The sequence below is a fragment of the Hyaena hyaena genome, unplaced genomic scaffold (genome assembly GCF_003009895.1).
Source record: "Hyaena hyaena isolate Hyena2069 unplaced genomic scaffold, ASM300989v1 scaffold_376, whole genome shotgun sequence".
Classification (NCBI taxonomy): domain Eukaryota; kingdom Metazoa; phylum Chordata; class Mammalia; order Carnivora; family Hyaenidae; genus Hyaena; species Hyaena hyaena.
In genome coordinates, this window is record NW_024081008.1 from 1501855 (window position 1) to 1526079 (window position 24225).

Sequence of the window (24225 nt, forward strand, 5' to 3'; positions counted from 1 at the left end):
TTGGTGAGATCAAGTCTTGTGTCAGGCTCTGTGCTGACAGTGCAGAGCCTGCTTGGGATTCTCTTTCTCCCTCTGTCTGCCCCTTCTCTGCCTGTGCTGTCTCCCCTTCTCTTTCTATCTCAAAATAAATAAATATTTTTTAAACATAAAACTTCAAGAGAAAAGGGACATCAATTAGAAGGACTAAAAGTTAAAAAAAACTAGCAATACCAATTTCTGTATAGGATGCATGGCAAATGGTACAGCCACTTTTGAAGACATCTTAGTAGTTTTGTACAAAGCTAAACAAAGTGCAGTATTTACCTAACTAGTTTGAAAACTCGTCTCTACAAAAACCTGTGATTGAATGTTGGTAGCAATTTCCAAAAACAGAAGCAAGCAAGCTGTCCTTGAAGAGTGAACAGAGACGCCACCTGCGGTCTATGTGTAGGAAGAAATACTCTTCAGAGAACAAAAAGGAAAGGACAATCAAGGCACACAAAGATACCCATTAATCCTAAATGCGTGCTGCTGAGCAAAAAAAGCCAACGTAAAAGGTTAAATTTTGTGTGATTCCATTTAGAAGATATCCTAAAAAAGACAAAACTACAGAGAGACCAACAATCAGTATTTGCCAGGGAGGGAGGGCAGGGAGGGGGGCAGGACGAATGGGTGCAGCACAGGGGATGCTTTTTAGGATCACGAGACTTTTTTATCCTGGGTGATACTGTAAGGGTGGGTGGTGGGTACATGACACTATGCATTTACCAATACTCATAGGATTTGCAGCACAAAAAGTGAACTTTAACGTAGGCAAATTTAAAAAATACACACGCGCGCGTGCGCACACGCACACACACACACACCCAAGAATCACAGAATAAAATGAAGAATGTGATAAAAGAAAGTAACTGTATTATAAATGGAGGAAAACCTCCTCACTGGAGAGAGTAGGGAGTTAAGGTAGTGACCTAAGTAACATGGGAGATTAATCGAGTCTAAAACTCCACGCATAACTTCATACCCCAAAAATGCACACTATACTCTGACTGATAAAAGACTTTCCCCACAGAAGTGTATGTTAACAATTTTGAAACAACTGCACATGTACGCTGCAAGTGAACAATTAGGTGGATGGGATGCCTAACGAGAGCCAAGTTTCCCGCTGTTGCAGGAAGAGGTTACAGACAAGCAAGGGGAACAAGCTGAAACATTCCCTGTGGATGGATCACCGTGGACTCACATTTAGCATAATACAGAGATGACGCACACAGAAATATTGACAGAGAGGCATCTATACAGGAGTTAGTATACACATAGGAATTTCCCTGCTCTGTCAGCTGAGGGGGCCTGGAAGCATAGCAGTAAGTAGCTGAGTGCCCAGGTTTGGGTCTCTAACCCCATTCTCCAATCAGAGGACTCCTTGAATAAATAGTTGATTCTAGGCCTGAGGCAGAAAATACACACAATGAGCCTGGAACATCTTGTAGTGCTACAGACTGAGGAAGTCTTCAAAACACACACACACACACACACACACACACACACACACACACACACACACACACACCCCAATGGGCATATGTCCAAGTACACAGCAGACAACTGCAAGACCTGACCAGTAATCCTCAAAATTGTCAAAATCATCAAAAACAATGAAAATCTGAGAAACTGTCACAGATGACAGGAATCTAAGGAGATAACAACTAAGTGCAATATGGTATCTTACGTGTGAGTCTGGACGGAGAACAGGTTAAAGCCAAGCATATCTGAATGAAGTGTGGAATTTAGTCAGTAATAATGTATGAATATCAGTTCCTTAACTGGGACCAAAGTACCATATGAAGGTAAGACCTCAATAGTAGAAGAGAGAAGTTTGGAATATATGTTAACTTTTCTATAAATCTCAAGCTATACTGAAATTAAGTATTTTTAAAAATATAAAGGGAAAAGAAAAAGACCTACCTACTGAACATTTCAGAAAAAAGAACCGTAGTCAGAGGAGTCCAGGACGTGAGACGTTGCCCTCGCATACAAAGAAGTGCCAGACAGACAGCTGGTAGTGACAAGGAGGCAATGTAATAAAGAAAAACAAAGAAGACCCAGAAAAGGGGGAAGAAAAATGCCAATCATGTTTTTTCCAGTAAGGAAGAGACCCTAGGTGTGTAGAAATCCAGTAGGACAATGATAAACGGCCAGTTCAAGATACAGAAGAAAATGTTCCCACAATAAAAAAGAGAAAGCACTCCCCATCTCTGCATACACCTGCTTCTTCTAAAACTGATGTGCACGATTGAAGGTTCAGTTTTCATTAGTGTTTATTTTACACACAGGAGCCAGTGCCCACCCTCAGCGGTATCACCCCTTTCCAGACCTACGTGCCATACCTCATCGCTTCAGGTAAAGTACGCAAGCAGAGAGCAGAAAACACAAGTTCTTTCCGATTTACATAGACCCGCTATTCAAGATCTCTGTTAGGAAATAAACTGTGTTATTGATTTGGGGTGCCGCGGGGGTTCTGTCGACTAAGCGCCTGACTCTTGATTTTGACTCAGGGCATGATCTCACGGTTCATGAGATGGTCCCACGTTGAGCTCTGTGCTGACCGAGAGGAGCTTGCTTAGGATTCTCTCTCTCCTTCTCTCTCTGCCCCTCCCCCACTCATGCTTTACCTCTCTGTCTCTCAGAAAGAGATAAATGTTTAAAATTTTTTTAATTGTTTAAATATTGTGTTAATTAATTCATGTTATTAAAGGACATGGTGTAACAACTTTCCTAATGAGGTACTATGACCATGTTTCTAAATTTTAATAGACAGCATCCATTAAAACAAAATCAGTGGCCTAAGAAACACAACCTTGCAGAGGCTGTGTGCCCCACCAGTGATGTATTAAGTTAGGGCACCTAAAACACCAAGATCAGCTTGAAATCTCCCCTCCCACAGCACTGGCATGTAATTTACTACAGCTTAACCGTGAGAGCTTGTCTGTGTGTCGAGGACAAACACATCAGCCTACTCTCACATTGTCAACACCTGAAATCTAAAGACAAATACAGTTTCTAAACTGACCACGGTCCAAATTATGAAGAAACTGCATTCTCCATACCAGTGGGGAACGTTGTGCATACTACACGTCACATGCAAGCACATATTGAAAGGCAGTGAACGAAGTACAATACACACAATTCAGAAAGACTTGTGCAGTTAGTGATAGAGAAGTGATACTAAGCCCATTTCAGTCCAGCCACTCTGGAAGGTGACACAAAGCCCTGGAAAGAACATGGGGTTTCAACAAGACTGACCTGGGTTTAAATCCTGCTTCTGTGACTTCTCATCCCTGACAAAGGAACCTAACAAGTGAACACTTCCAAGGATCCATGTCCTCACCTACAAGAGTGAACGATGGAGTCTCCCAGGTCTGATGCAAACTTTATTTGGTGAATACTTGTGTAGCACTCATCATGTATCAGACTGCTTTAAGTACTTTGTACAAATTAACTTATTTACTCTTCCTAACAACTGTAGGAGATATGTGGTTATACTATCCCCATTTCAGAAAACGAGAAATATAAAGCACAGAAAGGTTGAGTAACTCATTCCAGGGCACAGAGCCACTAAGTAGCTAAGCTGCATGTCCAACCCGAGTAGTCTGCTTCATTTTTGCCCTAAGCTGTTAGTATATTAGAATACCATTATTAAAACAAGTAATAAATCAAGTCACCAATATTAAAGCAATTAATAAATCAAGTCTCCTCCAACTACCTTAATTCTAATTCATTTCTTTAAATACTGACACGATTTACTTAATGAAAGAGAAAAATTATTATTTACTAAGTGACAGTAACAAGCACTATATTAGTAGAATTTATCTATTGCTATCAATCTTAATTCATTAATAAAAACGTTAACTGGTTATTGGGCCAAGGAGTTCTCCACGATTCCAAATATGTTAACCATAGAACTGTTCAGTGAATTGGAGTATGTGTAAGAGTTATTCCAAGAAAACCCCCAAGGTCATCTTAACCCTAAGACTAACTAATCCTTCACAGTTTCATGGTCAATTAGAAGGCTACTAAAATGCACACTCCAAATCATGATAAAATCAATGTAACAGTTAATATGTAAGCAACAAATTATTGCTTAGAGTGAACAAAAGGCCCCACATCAGCTAACGATTCTGGAATGGGGGGCACTTTATAGTGAGCTCTGTATTCAGAGTATTTCAGAGTCCCCGAGACCAGACAGAAGCTGTGACATGTTAGCCCCAAAGGGCATCTCCTCCATCTTCCTCATTAGCTCCTTCCCGACAAATATCCCCATGACCTCATTCTGATTCTGACTGTACATGTGCTAAGATATTGAAGACACTAAAACCCCACTGTAACAGGTGACCTTTAAAAAGAGAGACAACTTTAGTGAATATTCTTTCACTGTCGATGTCCTTGTGATTATTTTGAGAGAAAGTGCACTTAGCAAAGGCAGCATGAAACTCTACTTTGTGAACACCCAGCAAATAACTGGGGCTTCCTGAAACAACAGCCTCGGGTTTATTCTAGATCGTCAGGAGATGAATTGCCTAGAGTGCCCATCTCTGATTTCTTTCCTACTGTGCCAGGACTTTTTCTGACACCACCATCTCCTCCATCTTATGGCACCAGATGCTCTTCAACCAACACACCCTCAATCCCTCCAACAGAATTAAAACTCGTCAGAGTTGCAAGAGCCACACCCAAGTACCGGATGAAAATGTCGCGTTAACACTATGTGACTGACTATCTGCAAAGGTAAAAGGGGCTGTGGGGAAGGCACTGCTCTGGGTTGATTAAAGACTGGTCAGCTGGCATATTTAGGGAGATACACCTTTGATGCCTTTCCGAACAGGGAAGGTTACTTTGTTTGGAGCCCACAGAATTAGTTCGGCTGTCAGTCCTGCTGCTGCTACGGGTAGCCTGAATGTCCTAGGCTCTGCGTGGGTTGATAACAAAAAGCCAAAAGAATAAGAACAACTGGAAAAGCCAGAACTCTCATTTATTTTACACTGTCTTATGTCTTATTTTACACTGTCTTATGTCAGGACGCTATGCTTCTCCCTTAACTCTCCCTACTCTGTCTCCATCTCCCAACATTACCTGAGTCTAGGCCACAGGGCCAGGTGCTAACACTTCAGCAACAAACAGGGGATAGACCCTTCAGTGTTTTATCATAGTTACTCCTTTGTACCATCCAAGCATTAGGATTTCCAAGAAAATACTCAATGCCACACGTAAGAATATCAACACATTTCACTACTTAATTGGAACTAAAAATGGGCTTTGTCGATTCCGGCTGGAAAAGCCATAATTTTCCAGACAACTAAAATTAGGTCATTTTGGTGAGCAAAAGACATATTCCAAATAAAGCAGCAAATTTAACACAAAAAGCCTCCAGCAGGGAGGGCATAGTTCACAACTATCTTCCTCTGGATAGCCTTTCTCAGAGTTTAAAAGCCTCTTTGGGGTGCTGTCCTGCATTAACACAGGGACCACCAGAGCACCAAGGAGGAATCGATGACTATAAGCAGCGTGTACTTAATATTCCTAGTTTGTAAATGTTCAGACAAAAGACAGCAACAACCAGTTCCTAAACCAACAGAAGGGAAGGAAGTGGGAAAATGTTGGTCTGGAAATAGTTCTGTCCCATTACTAGGAGGGGCACGAACTACTCTGTATTGGCATGTGCTCCCAGGGAGTCCTAGGGAGGCAGGGACAAAACAAATGCATGGCAGAGGCCAAACTGGTTTTCCGCAGCAAGACCTCACAGACCCTTCTGGTCCTTTTTATTGCAGGTCAACCACTCAACTCAAACTTCAACCTAAAAAGCCAGCAAATGATCAAACCATCTAAAGGAGTACATGCTAAGTTGATAGGTAGGGTCGTTTTTAAAGGAGAAAACTTGGCTTCTCAAGTCCTACTTTCTGACCTAGGACTTTAAATCTTTCTTGAGAATAGGTGAAGTGTAAGTCGCCTACAGGTGGGTGAACAAACACATTTCTCATCTCTACCACAACGACCTTGTTGGTTAAGAAGGTGAGAGAAGTAGGTGTTTCCCCATCTAATCCAGCCATATTCTAACCTTACTCCTCAAAAGCAATGAACATAAATCATACTGTTGGAAAATCACCCTCTGGTCGGATTTGAGAAGGATTCCAGCAATCAAAATCCCTCTGAACCTCTCCAATCCCATGCCAAACTCCCTCACTCAGAAGATGGATTCCTTTCTCATACAGTATTTTTCTGTTCAAGGAGTTGATCAATTCTTACATCCTCATAAATGACTGCACTGGATAATTTAAATGTAATTTAAAAAGAGGAAGTCTAAGCAAGCCAAGATCAGTCATAGCGCAGTGACTTGTTGAAAACAAAGCTCTCAGTGCCTCTGACCAGTGAAGCCATTATGCTCTTCCTGGGATAGTCTATATTGCAAGGGCTAAGAAAAGACGTTACTCAAAAGAGAACAGCTGTGCCTTAGACACATAATCACCTGTTGGAGTCATGCCAGTATCTGGTCAACAGATGGCAGGCGTTTCATTTCATTTTAATCTTCAGACATTTAAATGTTATAAGATTGTGCTTTTCAGATTTTAAGAACAACGCATTGTTACTAAGAGGGAAAAAATACCTAGTATCTCAGGTCTAGGAAAACCTATTATTTATGAAATCCAAACCCCGTTGAACAGTGAAATCACCTTCTAAATCATAAGCACCTCACTTAAAACCACTCTGTCCCTGATACTGTCAGATAGCACACTGCCTGCAGCTCTTTTCACCCCCTACTTGAGCTACAAGTCAAGCAACGCCAGAAGAGCCACAAAGCTGTGCGTGGTCAACAGTGGCCCCTGGTGGTTACCCTGCCAAACTGTCTGACCTCAAGTGTGTGGGACTTGGCACACCCACTTCCATGTCTGTTGAGATGCCGTGAGCACCCATAGGTTTATCCTTAACACTTCCTCCCTCCTCTCTCTGCATGATGGGCAAGGTGGGGAACATAAGACAAGGCGATGTGAGAGGCAGGGAAATCTCTAGAAACTGAATAAGTAAAGAATCGCTTTCAAAATCATAAACACCCCTTGCCAAAACTCTAATATGTCTCTTAGTGGGGCATCATCTTAGCCACGTCTGGAAAATCACAAGGTCTCTAGAGAAATAAATGTTACTGATCGAGTTGGGTGTTTTCTTGTTTTCTTTTTTTTTCTTTTTTTGTCATCCAACTGAATTTTTTCCATTTAAATGCCCATCTTTTAATGGTGGTTAGAATTTCCTATTTGGGGGAGAGTTAAGATGTCCCTTTTATGAAATGGTGACGTCAAAACATGATCACTTTAACAAATTATCCTTACTTGGCCAAGTTAGCCAACTTTATTTGTTTTTGTTTTAAACCGACGGACAATTCTTGAAAATAAAAAATCAGATAATGGTCAACAGCTCTTGGGTGATGGCTGGCCCCTCTTCCCATTTATTCTCATCAATCCTCTTCTGCAATAATTAGGCTTACTGGGGTAGTAGAACATCCCTGCACCTGTGCTGACTGAGGTCAGTCAGTCCTTGGGCTTACTTCTCACTGTCCATCACTCTCTTGCGTGCATAATAGACAAACCACCCCTCCCATAAAGGTCCGTGTTCTTAATGCAATACTTTGCGTTTAACTAGGATGAAAATCTTATCAATGGGTAGGTGGCATCACATCTTGAGTGTACAAGCCAGATCCACCTATGGGGGTCAGATATGTTTAGAAAAATCTGTTAGAGTCACTGTTTGAGGTCATCTGGAATCTCTGTAGAAGGGACTCAGACATCTCCAGAGAAAGCACTGAACTCTACCGGGAAAGAAAGTCAGGCAACCAAGTTTGCCCAGTCTTCATCCTTCTGATCCTGAGGGAGAGGGGATTCTGAGTTCTATAAGGAGTCAGTCGCTAAGATATGTTGTTCCCTACCGCCCGTCCCCAACACTCTACGGGTCCTTGAGTAGTAAGGAAAGAGGAGGATTCCAGGAAAAAAATTTGAAAGAGCTATTTTTTTTTAATAAAAACCTACATAAAACATTAGAGCAAAAATATTTCTGCTGTGGAATCTACGGTGCATATACTGTACATATAATACCTTGCACCTAGTACAAGGGAGCTCTCATACACCAAGAACATCATGTAGTAAGAGGACACAGCCACTTAACGGTGCCTTAAGGCAGCCTGACTCAGTGAGCTTTACAACACCCCCTTCAAAAACAGGGCCGCTCTCTTAATCCTAGTGTCTTCACGGTGGACTCACACGCACACACAGGGAAAAGACCCCAGTACATGACCTGCCTCACCAGCTCCGGGTTGTAGAGTCCACGACGTGGACATGTGAGCCACCCTCCAGCTCCAACCAAGGCCTCTCACCAACACTAGAGTGATGACAATAATGGAGCGTGGGCTTGCACAGGAAGATCCCCAACTTCCGTCCAAATGAAAAACCAGAGAAATATGGATTACAGGAGGCTGACACCAACAGACACATTCTGGGTTTCCCTGGCACGTGAGCATTCTCATTATAATGTTCTTCCGCCTCCAGGGAAATGGCATGGATGTAATTTGCACATAACCATCTCCAGGAGGGTCAAAGTTAAATCACTTGAAGACAAGGTCTTAGTCTTCACTTTCCTTAGTCTCCAACTTCCGTTAATAGAAAATGAGACATTTATACGTTCCTTTCCCCTTTCCCCTCCTTCTTTCTCCACCATATAAACATATAGTTAATATACCGAGTATGTTAGCAGTGCACTGAAGGATTCCTGAGACGTCTTCAATTTCCTCTTTGTTGGAATGGTCTGCATAGGAGCATCTGTTAGAGATATTGTGGAAATTCCTTTCTGCGTCCCTGTAACTAAGAAGAAAACAAAATTAGCATACAGAGAAAAATTTTAAACCATCTGCGAATGCACTCATATATGTACACATAAGCGCACATACTCTGTGCTTTTAAAAATACCTGCATTGTAAAATAACTCAGGCCTTCAGACACCATTTCTGGCATAACCCACCATTAACACCAGCATTAACCGTGTGGACCAGGAACCAGAGGCCGTCGTCAATAAGAACGCTGCGTGTGAAACCACAAATGTATCAGTTTGTAGAGTTAGTGGTTTCCTTATCTGAGTGCCTCAAAGCTGCTGGTAATCTCTTTCTTTTAAGGAAGATGCCTGGCAAAAAAAACCTAATAATTAATGGTACTTATTTGGTGCACTGGTACTTTGTTAAAAGTCAACGCATCCCAACCTCTAACACAGTCCAGGACACAACAGTGTGGTGTATGGATAACAAATTAGCCCACAAACCAGCTGGAGTCTGACGGAATTTGAATCATGGTCTTACCATTTTCTATCTGTGAGGTTATGGGCAAGTAACCTCATCTCTATGGGTCTAACTTGCCCCCCATCACAAAATGGAGATCCACACACCTCCCTCCCCAGAGTTCTTGTGAGGACAGAATTACAAAATACCTGTGTAATCAGGTGATGCCTGGACCTTCTCCAGTTGCCTCTGGATTAGAGCTAAGGCACCAGAGCTGAAGACACTAGGGGCCTGACCCTCTCACACTCTGTAAGAGTAGCCACTTTCTTCAGAACTTAAGAAATGACTGGAGCCCCTGTCTTCGCCTGCTTACAGAAGCAAAGGAATTTTTTTAAAAAATGGAAAGGAAATCCTCAGAAGAGAAAGTAAGTGGCCTAGGAGAATGCTGTTGCTATTCCTTCCCTGTCCTACAAGAAAAAGAGAAAGGACAGGCTTTCTGCAGAAGCCCCGTTGGCCAGAGAGGGGTCACCCCTAGTTGAGACTGGGCACTGGGTACCACACTCCACTGTGAACGTCTGCTGAGGTAGAATTCCTGATCATCCCTTGGTGCCTGAGTGAGTGGAGGGAGAAGGTTCCAGAAAGAGTTATTAATCGGGAAAAGAAAGTGAGGCAAAATGGGAGCAGCCTACCGGACCTCCATTTGGCAAGGTAAAAGCTAGGGGTTTCCCGTGGGCTGGGGAGATACAGGGAAAGAGCAGGCTTGGGTCGTCCCCTCCTACCGCATTCCCCAGCTGGAGGCCCCCAGCAGGAGAGGGACCCCACCAGCAAGGCCAGGGAGTACACCCCTCAGGGGCAAGAGTGGGGCATCTGAAGCACCTTACTGAGGGTCTCCCAGCCAAGACACGGCTGTTACAGCCATCAGTGATTTAAAAAGGCTGCTACCATCTTCCATTTTATTCCTGCCTCATGCAATACATCCGAAGAGAAAGGGACCCCGAAAAGGGTGGCCTGGACCACGGGAGAGAAATGTCGCAGGGTACCCTCTCTACTTGCATCCTGACGCAGGCAGAGAGGGATGGAACGGGGACACTGGCTCTGGGATGGATACGTGAACTCATCGGGAGTGGACTATAGACTCCCTCGAAGTTTTTGGACATCAGGGCAATCTGCCCAATATCACAGAGGACCCATCCTCGCATGTGTGAAGTGACTGAGAGAAAAAAATCAAATGGTCTCACGCTTGCACACTTCCCTGAGATCAGATCCCAATAAACCAGCTTGGCAAAATGCTCATTACAGTTTCCAGGATGCAGGAATCACTCAGTAAAAGGGGGAATGGGGAACACGGTCATTAAAAACAGACAAATACAGGGTTGTTTGTAAAAGCAGGCTCCATCACTTTAATTGGGCTGATCCTAGACATATGTATTAGTCACCTTGCCGTGGCGGACACAATGTTGAGGTACAGGAGCAAGTGTCCAGGAGAGAAGCTGCCGCGGTGACAGTGGGGACGGAGAGGATTTTCCACACTGCACGAACACCTAACTGTCACCCTCCTTTTCCCAGCCTGAATGGTCTCTGTGAATAACTGCGTGAATGAGAGAATGGACAAGTTGAGGACTAGAACAAATGTTTGAAGATAAAGTTCCTGGGGCGCAGAGAGGCTGTCTCGCTCCCCGACAGAGGCTCACGGGCTCCTCCCTCCCGTCCTCCATCTGTGTGAGCCTTTCAACAGCTGCTCCCTGCATTCAAGTCGACATCTCAGAGACTAAAAAAGCCTCAGAGAGTTTCTGTGAACTACTTGTAAGAATTCATCAAGGAGCAGCAGGCAATCCTGAAGTTCTGATAAATAAAGCAGGTCCAAGGGCAGTTTTAAAGGACAGGAGCGGGAAGATGGGGAGGCCAGTGGTGAGAGTGGACTTCAGAAATTCACAACAGCAGGGGCTGGTACCCATCTGCACAGGGATGGAGCTAGAGACTGATGCTAAGTGAAATTAGTCAGAGAAAGACACCATGTCATGTCACTCATCTGTGGGATTTAAGAAACAAAACAAATGAGCAACGGGGGAAATAAAAGAGAAACAAACCAAGAAACAGACTCTTGACTACAGGGAACACACTGGAAGACTGGTGGTCCCCAAAGGGGAGACGGATGGGGGGTGGGGGATGGACGAAACGGGTGAAGGGTGCACTTGTGATGAGCACAGCGTGATGTGTGCAAGTGTTAAACCACTATATCCTACACCTGAAGCTATCATAACACTGTACCGTAGCCGCACTACAATTACAGTTTTGAAAACACTGAAGAAAAAAACACACAGAAGGGCTCATACTCCTCACCATCAATCCTGATTCATCCTCCCAACTCAAGGCACCTCAAAGCTGAGTTACTTGAAGACAAACCTTGGGCAACACCCTATTTCAGAGATTTGGAAACCATGTCTCTCCCACCCTCACTCTCCACCAGAAACATGTCAACGAATACTCAGCACTTTTCACCAATTGCCTGAAATCCTTTCAACTGGAAGAAACACATTCTTTTTCAGTTAGAGATAAAAAGCCTTTAATTGTGTCTTCGTGAGAGGAACAACAGGCAGGTGTGAATACTGATTTCGAGTGTTAGTCATAATCGATGCTCTCCTTTTGCAGTACTAAAGAGAAATAGGAAGAGAGAGAGAGAGAGATGGGCGCAGACACGAGTGCTGAGGGAAGAGGGAAGACAAAGTCAAGAAAGGCCAATGTCACAGTACTGCCGCACACGCACCGAAAAGGCAGTGGGCACTGGTACTTGCAAGTCCTCAGAAGACAGCCCCCGACAGCCCCCGCTCAGGTGAAAACATGTTAACCAGTCTCTTTGGAACCAGCTGGACATCAGGACGCCTTTTTCTCAGAGCCACATGCACGGTTTCCCTTACCCTGTGTCTGCAAGAAGCAGAACTAGAAAAGACCATTTGGAGGCCAAGAATCATCACAGGCTATGTCTACATGGACAGAGGGAGCAGGAGAGGTTAGACAGTGGTTGAGATCAAAGAGAACTCCCTCTTACTAATGGAAAAAATAATCTTCTCCTGAATATGGTAACATAGCGTAGGTACCTACTCTGATCATAGTTACAAGATTCCCGCTCCAATCTGCCCTGAAGACATAGTTCAGTTCAGGAATGAGCCCTGACAAGGCTCCCCGTGTCGAGCTCTGTGCTGACAGCTCAGAGCCCAGACCTGCTTCAGATTCTGTGTCTCCCTCTCTTTCTGCCCTTTCTCTGCTCACATTCTTTCTCTCTCTCTCAAAAAATAAACATAATTTTTTTTAAATATTAAAAATAATAAACAAGAGCAAACAAGTATGCAACACTCACCACACACAAAAAACTGTTCCAAGTATATTGACTAATTTAATCCAAATGCCACACTTGGGAAGCAGCAAAACCACTGAGTGATTAAGTTTTATTTTAGAACATGTGGGGAGAGATTAATTTGACATCATTTGCCTCTATTTGGATAAACCATTTACAATCACTAATGGCCTCAAACTAAAAGCCATCTCATGAGTTTAAATAATACGCTTCTCCTACTACCACACTTTTGAGGACTGATGTGACAAGGTTTCAGAGCAATTCCCTTTGAAATGACAATTAGCGTAATTACCTAGCACTTAAAGTATATGGCATTGTACTAGGTCCCGAGACTTTTTTCCCACTAAATCTTCTTTTCTTCTGTTTCTGTTTAAAAACAATAATCACAGTGCATCCTACTAGCCCCAAATATAGTCTCGATCCCCATGACAATGACTATTATTCCCAAATGTTAAATGAGGCTTGATGTCATTTAAGAAGGTACCAGGATATGAATCTTAGCTCCTCAAAAGTGCTTACAATCTTACACAAATAAATCACGGCACCTCAGAGACAGCATTAACTATGTGAATTAAAACTATGCACTGCCTCTCATGTCAATGAGTTTAACCCCTTCATTTTACGCTAGACTACATCAGAAAGTGAATGTAGGCTTCTGTATTTCCAACTGCTTTCTGCCATGGTCAGTCGTAAATATACCTTAACACTTATCTGGAGCTTTCTGGAGCTTTCTATTTACAGAATACTCCCAGTGAAATGATCTCATTTACTCATAGCATCTAATCTTCAATTAGCTGTCACCATCATCATCCTCCCTTACAAAACAGATTAACTTTAAAGTTCTATGTGCTGGTGAAGCTTTGAGTTCCTCTTCCTTGATTTTGTCTTCTTACCTTACACCATATCCCAAGGATGTAGAGAAATGAAGGATTAAAGAAAACTATGGAACGTGGGACCCTAACTAAACCAATACCTCTCCCTGAACTGTATTAGGCTTGTAATGACTGCCTTGACTTTCCTAAAGGATTCTAAAATCCCACATAAAGCCTCTCAGTTGGTACCATTAAACCCACCTGTATTACTAAGGCACAATTAGGAGATCTGGTGGAAGAGGAGGAGAGGGAAAGAACACTAGAAGCCGAAGAAGAGAAGTTTAAAAGGAACGGCAACACCAGAAGGGAATTCCATTTAAAAGGATCAAGCAAAAATAAACCAAAGGAAGTCAGTCCAGAGGGTTCCGAGGAGCCCCTGCCCCACAGCCACTGGAAAAGAAGACGGACTTGGGTAGCAGAAAAGCACATGCTCAACAGCTACATTTGAGTAATTATCTTTCATTTGCCCCAAATAATGACCAAAATCTACTTTACTTACCCAATAACTTGGTGCTCATAATACTGCAGTGTTCTCTGGAGAGTCTGCTGTATTGTCTGAGGCTGGAGAAGAAGAAGAAGAAAACTATATTATCAGCAAATCAGTGCCTTTTCCCTTCTGAGCATCAGAGGCAGATATATGGCTCCTGATTTATCTCCTATGAATTTTCACTTTATTAACCCATTACACATTTTGCCATGTACGTTCCCCCAGGAACTAATGTGAGGCACTCAGCAATTACCCCAAATTTCCCAGAGTTTCAAGTGCGATAGCATTTCCTAGCCATATTTTTTCCAATTCTTTTGCACCAGCCCATAGGTTCAATACAATACTCAATATTTATTGTGGTTGTCTACAAGAAAGTGAGGCCTTGAGGGCAGTGGAGGGGAGGGGGACTCAAGAAACAAGAGCCAAGCCCAGCTCAAACCTCACCTCCTCAAGTACCCAAGAGATTTCAAGTAAGGATTCTGGGCCTCTGAGGGGGCCACGGGTGCTCTGGGCAAGAAAATGGGCTCTGCGGCAAATACCTAAGTAGTTCCCAGCCCAACTATATAATCCGCGCTTCTCCGGGAGAGCTGAAGATAGTTTCTTACTCTCAGGTCAGGAAATTTTTCTTAGACTTACCTAGGCAACAGAGCCCGAGCTTGGAGTTTCTGACCCCGGGAGCCATGAAGATCCCCGAACATAGAGTTTATTAAGAAGTTGGGGTGAGAACCAAATCAGAAATTTATTTTTGGAGGAATCAGCCTCCAAGCGTGCAAGGAAATAGGTACAGGGCCTGTGCCTTCACCAGCTGTTTTTCATTGACACCGCGTTAAAATGATGAACAGGAGGCCTCAATCTGGCAGATGTTTCTGCTCTTCAGAACAGAATCAAAGCCCAGTAGACAGAATGTGCCTAAGCCAGAGAAATCACTCCTGAGCTGAGAAGCAATGGAGCTGTTAAGAAATCTAAAGAAGCAGACACAAAAATCCTGGTGCACAAGAAAAGTGTGCTTTAAAAACTCGACCCGCGGCCAACCTACACCAAGTCATTATCAGTCACTGGCCCCATACCCCTGGGAGGTGGGCCTCTTGCACTGGCTTGGCAGCTTGTGAGCTGAGCTAACTTTCTCTTTGGCAACATGCCCTAAAGGCAGTGACTATGCACACAGGGATTACCCTTCCAATAACCTCTGGTCACAAAACACAGAATAGCAACTAGAGTGCATAGGGCCAATTAAGACCAGAATGACCTCATTTGTACAAAAGGACATTTTTTCCCTGTACCAGGAATTTCCCAGTCATTAAAAAGTACATGTTTCTGAGAGGAGTTAAGCCTTTTCAAGAGATGACTTTTCTTCTTTTGTGAAACATTTACTTTTTTTTCCCTCCCCCAGCAGGAGTTAAATTTATAGTTTCCAAATACATTAAAAGGCAAACATTCTCTGGGAATATCCGACAGAGCTCCAACACCAGAAAGCATTTATATACTTCCTGTTGCTCACCAGAGCCGGCAGGCACGTTCTGATGGTCTAAACTGCAAGCACAGAGGGTGAGTGCAGACTATCTCCTCATCGTCAGCAAGCCAGGGCTGACTTGGGCACAGAACATCTCACCATGGATTCACAGAGTCTTCCTCAGAGTTTGCCTGATGGCTCACCCAGTGGCCCTTAGCAGTGAGAGAATCTTCACTTAATCTCGGGGTCTCTCTTGACCTGAATAAAAAAGCCACATGTGGGCCAAAGGGGTGATGACTTCTGCCTTGAGAGTGGTAGGGTCCATTCTTAGTGACCATGTACATCAGTAACGCCAGTCAGTGTATTAGTGGGAAAAACAAGAGTTTTGAAGATTTGCAGACCTTCTCTCCTCCTCTTTAAGAATACACCCCCATACCTATCCCTGACTCAAGAGGTCATCGGACTTTCTACAAGCCAAGATCCCATTCCCCTTACCTGTATCTGCTCCTTCCTTTCAGAAGGAATTTAGAAACATGATTTTAAAACACAGAGTTTATTATCAAAGTGAGTTCAAAAACCCAGCTCTGTGACTCACTAGCCACATGACCTTGGGCAGTTTACTTAGCTCTCTGAGATAAGATTCCTTATGTGTACATTATTTTTATGGAAGTTAATTGAAATAAAGTCAAGTCTCTGGTGCACAGTAGGTATATAATAAATGACAGTTATGATGATACTCAGCTGTAAAACATGACTCCTACCCTCAGGAGTCTCATAATCTAGTGGAAGAGCACAAGATTTAAGTCAGACCACCCAGCCCACAAGTGTAACGTTTTGAGATCCTTACCACCTAGACATTCCATCATACAGTTCCTATTACTGTGAATCATAAGAGTGTGCCGATTCCAGTAGACAAAGGAAGCAACAGACAAATGGCAGCAGAATGTATAAATATTTCCAATGAAAACTTCAGATCAATGCAGAGATGGTGATAGAAGCAGAATTCTGAAAATGTAGACTGAGGATAGTCCTAGAAAGCAGGCTTACAAGTGGGAAAGACATTGCAGCACCATAGTCGAGATCAAGACCTGAGACATTAAGCTTTACAAGGAATAAGAAACCATGAACGTCCTTCCCAGGACACAAGGAATGTGCAACAGGAGAACCAGGTGGCCTAATCATTTTATATTCAAATGCTGGAGGATCTGAGAGACAAGTGTGGGGAAAAAGACAAAATCCACTGTTCCTCTCATAAAAAAAAAAAAATCAAAGAAGTCTGCGATTCTTCTCTGCTTTCCCCAAACTAAAATAGAGATAGTGGCTTCCCATTGTTCCAGCTCAACACCAAGAAGCAGTGGCCAAGAAGATAGCCGGAGAGACAAGACAGCCCTCTGGGTCCTGCACACGGGTTGTCTGGGGCTCAGACAGAAGGATTCAAGCTGCCATCACGCAGCCACAAGATCTCCTTCATCTCCTATCTCATGAACAGCTTCACTCTACTTGGCCAGCAGTACTGACCCCTGCACACTCAATGTTATGCTCACAGAAGGTCATGGGATCCAAACAGCCAGCCATGAAAATGTCCCAGCAGAGCCAGAGGAGTGGTCCCCTAGGCGAGGGAGGAAGCGGTTCCCAGCAGCTGGCCGTGCAGTGGCTCCGGCGCAGTCTGTGCCCTGGACATTCGCACCAGAGGGGTCCGGGGATTGGGCAGGAAGCGTGGAAGCCAGACAGGAGTGTGTGTGTGTGCCCATGAGACACACTCGTCAACCTATAAAGCCCATGCTCACCTCAATTTTAGAGATCAAGAGGTTGAGGCTCAGATTGGTTAAGTAAATAACCCAAGGTCACAAACCGAGGAAGTGAAAAAGCCACTGCGAGCCAGGATTAGCTTCAAAGTGTACCCCTCTTTCCACAAGATGCCTTGAAGGTCCCTCTCACCATTAACATTCTGGGATTTCCATATTGTTTTTTAATATATACGGCACTTCATCCTGCCAAAAGCAAAACTTCATGGACAATTTTAATTTTTTAATGTTTATTTATTTTTGAGAGAGAGAGAGAATGACTGGGAAAGGGGCAAAGAGAGGAGAGAGAATCTGAAGCAGGCTCCAGGCTCTGAGCTGTCAGCACAGAGCGCAACACGGGGGTCCAACCTACAAACCGTGAGACCATGACTGCACCAAAGTTAGAAGCTTAACCAAGTGAGCCACCCAGGCACCCCTGATGATTTTAACACAAACTTCTCCCTTCTGCTTTTTGGCACACACCCCTAGGCTACAGAATGAATGGAAATTCTAGGTCCTCTTTAAGGAAGTATCTGAAAATAGTCATGTCGTTTTATTTGCTTAAATATGAGAAAATTACATATCACTGTCAGCAATTAAATGACAGAGATATACACTTAATTACTAGCGCTCTAGGCTAGTGGCTCTCTATTCTGTCTGTACATTAAAATCACCTCGGGGAGCTTTTGAAAAATACCAATGCCTGAGTTCCACCTCCCAAATTACCAATTCAACTGGTCTGGGAGACCCAGTTGCTTCTAATGTGCAGTGGGTTGCAAACCTTTTGTTTAAGGTATAAACAAAACATGATGATCAAGACCAATAATACTCTATAAGCCTTACCTGAACTGAGTAAGTCCACCTTGGAGAACAGAGTCTTTATTCAAATATCAAGAGAAGTAAGCTTCTGGGAGGTGTTCATACGTAACAGCCAAGTTCAACACAGTTCCATTTATTAACTGTCACTAATGGCTTATAATTAACATGAGGTTCTTGGATACACAAAGAGCTATATTGCTTGAGGTATAAAGAAGTTTTAAAATTTCCATGTAACTCACTCCCGTGCACTTATGTGAGCATTGCCGGACGTGTACGTACAACATAACAGCTAGTACAACACTCCCTCTATGGTATTGCTGTAAGCTCACTGCATATGAACGCCTTTGCTCTTCACATCAACATCATGACATAGACCTAGGTGTTATTCTTTTACAGATTAGAGAACCAAGACACCCGAAGTTGAAGTTGTCTTATGTCACACACGTAAAAAGAGGCAAAACCAGCACTGAAGAGCAGGTAATCTGCTCCAGAGTCCACGCACATAAGCTCCAACCTACACTGCACGTGACACGTAAGATTTTGGATCTGGCTGAGCACTTGACAGTTCATGTTTTTTACTGTGTGCCATCCCAGTGGGTCTTCCACTAGTCCGGTGAAATAGTCAGGCTGGTGCTCTTATCACCATCTTACTGAAAAGGAACCAAAGTTAGAGACGTTGCAAATCCTCTTTTGCAAAAAGAGCACCTCTTCCCTTAGGAAAGTGTTTCCAGTAAGAAAGAATTTTTTTAATGTCAACACACAATTAAAGAATCACATGGATTTAAATTAATTGTCTACTTCTTAAGAACACATTTAACATTCTTGACACCAAACCTGTATAAACAAAGAAACCCAGAGGCAAAATCAGGAATAAAGCCTTGCCTTGGACACACCTTTCCCCTCCTCCTCTCTCAGTCAGCTCTTTCTCCTCCTCTGGCTTACCCCTTCCCTACTCCCTGGGCATCTAATCTCTTCATGCTGTGTTCTGATGGGCCCAGTCGCTACCATCATCACCTAAACTCCCAAAAGAGGTCTCCAGAAATCATCATTGCACATTCTCCTTCCTTTTCTCATCAAAATTTTAAATCCCTTTAGTGCTCCCATCTCAGGTGGTGCTCAGAAGGGTCATACCTCCATTTCCTCAAAAATGCAGTCCCTGGTCCTGACTAAGGTAGAGGATGATAAAAAATGAGCTTCCCTACATTATAAAACATGGCTGAGCCACTAACAGTGGGATTGTGGTAAACAGGCTTATCAGTGAGAGATAAACTGGGGGCAGACACCACTTCTCATCCTCCAAATCACACCACAGAGACCTCCATGTTCTCTACAAGATTATTTCACATATTAGGACATGATATGCCAAATTCCACCATTTAATATGACCAAAATCATAATGTGAGATACCCTATCTTTACACCTAAGCCTGTAGACACCAATGGATCAAATGATATAGTTGGTGTTACTAATAAAACGAGTCAAAACAATAAGTCACTTCCGACAACCAGCTTAACTGCCTCTGAAAGATATGTGATTGCAGTAATCATCAATCTTGCTAAATATGCAGATGAAATATTCACTTTCCCAGCCTCTGACTAAACTTACTACGTATAAACCAAAAAGAGAGAGAGAGAGAGAGAGAGAGAGAGTGAGCGAGAGAGAGAAAAAATAGATGGCAAATTAAATATAGAACTTTGAGTCAGGACCTCTGTATTTCAAGCCCAGCTGTGCTACTGACCTTTTTATAAAATTAGCCAACATCTCTTCACCTGGGAGTAGGAAACCTTGGGAAAAAAAAAATGCTTCCATTTTCCCATCTGAAAAACACTTGCAAGAAGTCCATAGTTCTCAGGGTCATTTGAAGTAAAGCACCGCAAAGTTAAGCACTTGAAAACAGAGGGTCAGATTAGCCTGGAGATTCAACTATCTCTCAGGAAGCTCGGCAGTACCAATTCAGATGAATGATGCAAGTAATTTGTTAAACAAAACTGTGGTAGTCCAGATAATTAATCACAAAAAGCAAAAGTGATAAGTGTGCTAAAAGAAAAAAATTGATAAAAGCTAGGAATGCATTAGAAGGTACAGTTCTTCTACCCTAATAGTTGAAGATCTCCATGATTTCATCAAATCTCCATTTTATTCTCCTCGTGAACACAAGTGCACACCTGACTGACCCCATGAGAGCTTAGGATGAAGGCTGACATTATGCTAATTGACCCATACAGGGATTCAAACTGATCACCTTGGCCTTATTAGAAATACGCTCTAATTAGCAAAGCACAGTGGTTATCATCATTATAATTATTGATTTTAACTGAATATACTTACCATATAATCAACGGTATAATTAAGTCTTCCTATACAAAATATGTTTCCTTCCAAGCATTTCCCTCCGTTGTAGGAAATGTCTTATTTTAACAGCCTTCCAAATACACCCATTGAGTTTCAATCTGGTACAAGACCAAATATCAACAATACCAATTTAAGTTGAAAACACTCGTTCCTTACCCTGAAAGAGATGCAAAAGGTGATTTATTTAGTCCTATCCTTCCTTCAGGCAAGAGCACATTTTGGATGTTTTCAACAAACTCTGAAGAATAACACCACCACCTTCAGTTTATACTACACTTCACAGTTTTCCAACCACTTTCTTTTCTTTCATCTCATTAGACATTCACTACAACCTTGTGAGTCTCGGATATAATTATCCACATTGTACATATGAAAACACTGAGATCCAGAGAGGTCAAAGTGCTTTGCCTCAGCTACCCAGATGGAAAGAGCCACCGACAAGACAAAGCCTTGGGTCCCCTACGATTTTTCTCCCACATGCTGCTTTCACGCTGTTGACTACTGAAATAACCTCGCATGTATCTAACTGAAATCCCTTATTTCCTTTTATTTGCTTTTAATGGCTATGAAAACAATGCTGTAAAACCATTTCACCAAATTCGTAAAAGTTGTTCTTGCTATTTATATAGTTCTGGTGTGACCATTAACTTCTTAATTGGGAAGCTTTAGGAGAAACATGATTCACCGGGCACCATCATGGCCAACTTGGCGGTCCAAATAAAAATGCTGAGACAGGATGGTGCTGGTTTGAGACACCTTCTCAGGACAATGGATCACACTGCACTACAAACCTTTAGAGGATATGGCTCCCGTCCTGAACCCTTCAACCAAACAGAATCTCACAGGTGGCGCAAGGCTGACTCAGTCTACAAAGTGAAATAATGCTAAGCTTTCCTGAGTAAACACTGTAATAGTGGTCAACACATTGTTGTGTCAAACATGTTACATGGAGCAACTCATTTACTCCTCACAGAAATCCTAGAAGAGAGGAACAAGTATTACCCGGCTTCATAAATGTGAAAACTAATCCCAGACAAGTTAAAAAAACTTGCCCAAAGTCACATAGGTAGTAAGAGTCTAAGTCTCTGTGTGTCTCATCTACGAGTGACCGCCTCCAAACGGCCAAGCTTTTAATTTGCTTTTGTAAACTGAAACACATTCTTCAATCTTCAAGGCAGAAAAGGTTACAGTTGAAAGGAATTAACTCTTGGCTAGACTATGTGATTTTGAATACAGCATTTTATTTTTTCTGAATCTCAGTTTCCTTTTTTATAAAATAGAGAAGTTTCTAGCATAGCTATTTCTCAGGGTTGTCATGAGGTCAAGATGAAATTAAACTACAAAATATCATACATATATGTGTTATATGATGATTCTATTAAAAAAAATCTCTTGATGAGGAAGTGGTCAAAAAATTATTACATTGAACTAAACTGACCATGTGTAATATCTAGGACTGTTGCCAGGCGTGCCTCACAGCCCAAAGACGCCAATTAGATGCTGCAAAACTATTTAGTGCCATTTCAACTCCTGAATACCCTACTGGATAGCAATGGCCCTCATGTCAGGGAAGAATTTCTAGCCCCTTACTTTTTTCTTTGCAGCCTGCACTTGAGCATTCCCAAAGAATTCTCCATTGTTTCTACTACTTGGAAGCCATGGTGAGGTGTTTTCCCAAGAGGGGCCTAGAAATAAGGGAAGGAATATTTCCTGACAGTTAAATTACAGAATTAATCTACAAAATGGGGAAATGTTTTGTCAACCTTAAATGCACCAGCTTCAGCGATAATTTGTAAATGGGTGACAGAGAATTCTCTCTCATCATCCAGCCCAAAGTGCAGCTCCAGACAAAATGGGCCACTGAGCAACAGATACAACATAGGTAGAGAGGATGCAAACAGAGCACAGGGATGGAAGGTGAAGTTAACGGAGGGCAACCCACAGGGCAGAGGAGGAATGGGAATGGTTTAGGAAACACCATACCTAACACTGTGCAGGGCTATACTGCCCTCCATCATGTGCAGAAAGATTATCCCTAAACAAAAAATTTCCAACCACCTTAGCCAGAAGGGATTCTTATGACCAGAATTCTTATGACCATGGAATTTCAGGTCTCATTAGCAAGACCAAACCTAACCACCAGACAGCTCCTTACACTGGTTGAAGATTTTGGCATGAAATTTCATTTTGCTTTGACTCCAAGTGGATTAAAGCAAACTTAAAAAAGATTTTTTTTGGTTAATATTTATTTATTTTTGCGAGACAAAACGGGAGACAGAGCACAAGCAGGGGAGGGGCAGACAGAGAGGGAGACACAGAATCTGAAGCAGGCTCCAGGCTCTGAGCTGTCAGCGCAGAGCCCGACGTGGGGCTCCAAGCCACAAACCGTGAGATCATGACCTGAGCCAAAGTTGGATGCTTAACTGACTGAGTCACCCAGGTGCCCCTAAAGCAGACTTTTAATTATGACTTGGCTCATCATATAGCCTGAACAGGTAAGAAATGTGCTGACCACACAGCCTTCGGTAATAAGCCTCATTCACACTTCCTGCTCACTGTCAATAAGTGAATTGTCATGCAGATGCCACAACCAACGTGACACGGGTGTTTTGTTCGGTCAGGCAGAGACTGGAGGGTCTGATGATTTCAGGACACAGACAAGAACAGGTCCTTGCTGAGGTTTAAAAGTCTCAGCCACCGAAACAAGCACAACCGTCCAAACCCCACCCAGGGTCCCGCCCACCTCTGCTGCTCCTACCTCTCTTGGAAGATTAAACTCAACGAGGGCCTAAATATAGCCCTATCTAGTGTTAGCTCCAATCTGATGACCCAAACAGATATGAAGCGCGCTTACTAGGCCGATAATGACAGCTACGTCGTCAACGTTTATGATGCATCCCATTCCTAAGCAGAGGCACGGAATATAATCACACTTCATTCTGGAAAAAGCACGCAGGCGAAGAGAACGCGAATACTGCATGACATGAAAAGCCTTACTTTCTTTCATTTAACTCTATGTGAGCCCATTTTTTTAAATCTAGGGATCACTCCATTATTACATTGCTTCCCCATTCCTTCCTACAAAGTATTTAATTACACCAAGATCTGTGTATGTCTGGGTATGCACGATTATACGCAAGCTATGAAGAGAAATATAAACCCTCACTTACATAACTACTTCTATGATAATCATGACTTTCTTTATATTCAGAAATCAAACTACAAACAACGTCAGTGCTCTTCCCAGACTGCGGCATAAGCTAAGCTACTGGCAGTGATGATGGCTTTTGTCACTCTGTTCATAGCTGCTTTGCCCATGGGAGCCCAGAGCACACAGACATGACAGTGGACAGGCAAACTAGGTCAGCCTGGAGGCAGAGCCCTGATGAAGAAAGAGCCCTTGTGGCTTCTAACACAGGTCGATGTGGGACTCCGAGAACAGTCAGGAACCACACAATTGGCAAGGGGTGGTTAGGTTCGGGAAAACCAACAGGAAATCGCTACCAGCCACCCCTCAGCGAGTCACACGTAGGAAACATGTGAGAGATGAAACAGGGAGTCTACTCTGTATGTTGAGGATGAAACAATTCATGGCCCTGTAGACAGATGTTCACATCACAATGTAAAGAGCTTGGGCCGGAAACAGGACACTGGACACTAAAATGCAGGTGGTTGCTGGCATCTTCACTTTGGGCAAGTTACTGCTCTTCTCTGAGTTTCGGTTTCCTCTTCCTTAAATTGGAGTTAATACTAATCTTTGCCCTGCTCACCTCATACGTGTTCTGCGCGAAATATGCCTCGTCAGCTCCAACGATGGCACTGACTG

At 42.9% G+C, this 24225-nt stretch overlaps 1 protein-coding gene across 1 annotated transcript in view; it reads right to left on the reverse strand.

Moving 5' to 3' along the window:
• GUCY1A2 (guanylate cyclase 1 soluble subunit alpha 2) overlaps positions 1-24225 on the reverse strand; it is a 296831-nt gene that overhangs the window by 251172 nt on the left and 21434 nt on the right. The window contains exons 2-3 of the mRNA XM_039250618.1: positions 14007-14068; positions 8755-8876 (exon numbers count right to left, since the gene is read on the reverse strand). Coding sequence (XP_039106549.1) covers positions 8755-8876; positions 14007-14068 — 184 coding nt within the window. The remainder of the gene's footprint in view (positions 1-8754; positions 8877-14006; positions 14069-24225) is intronic.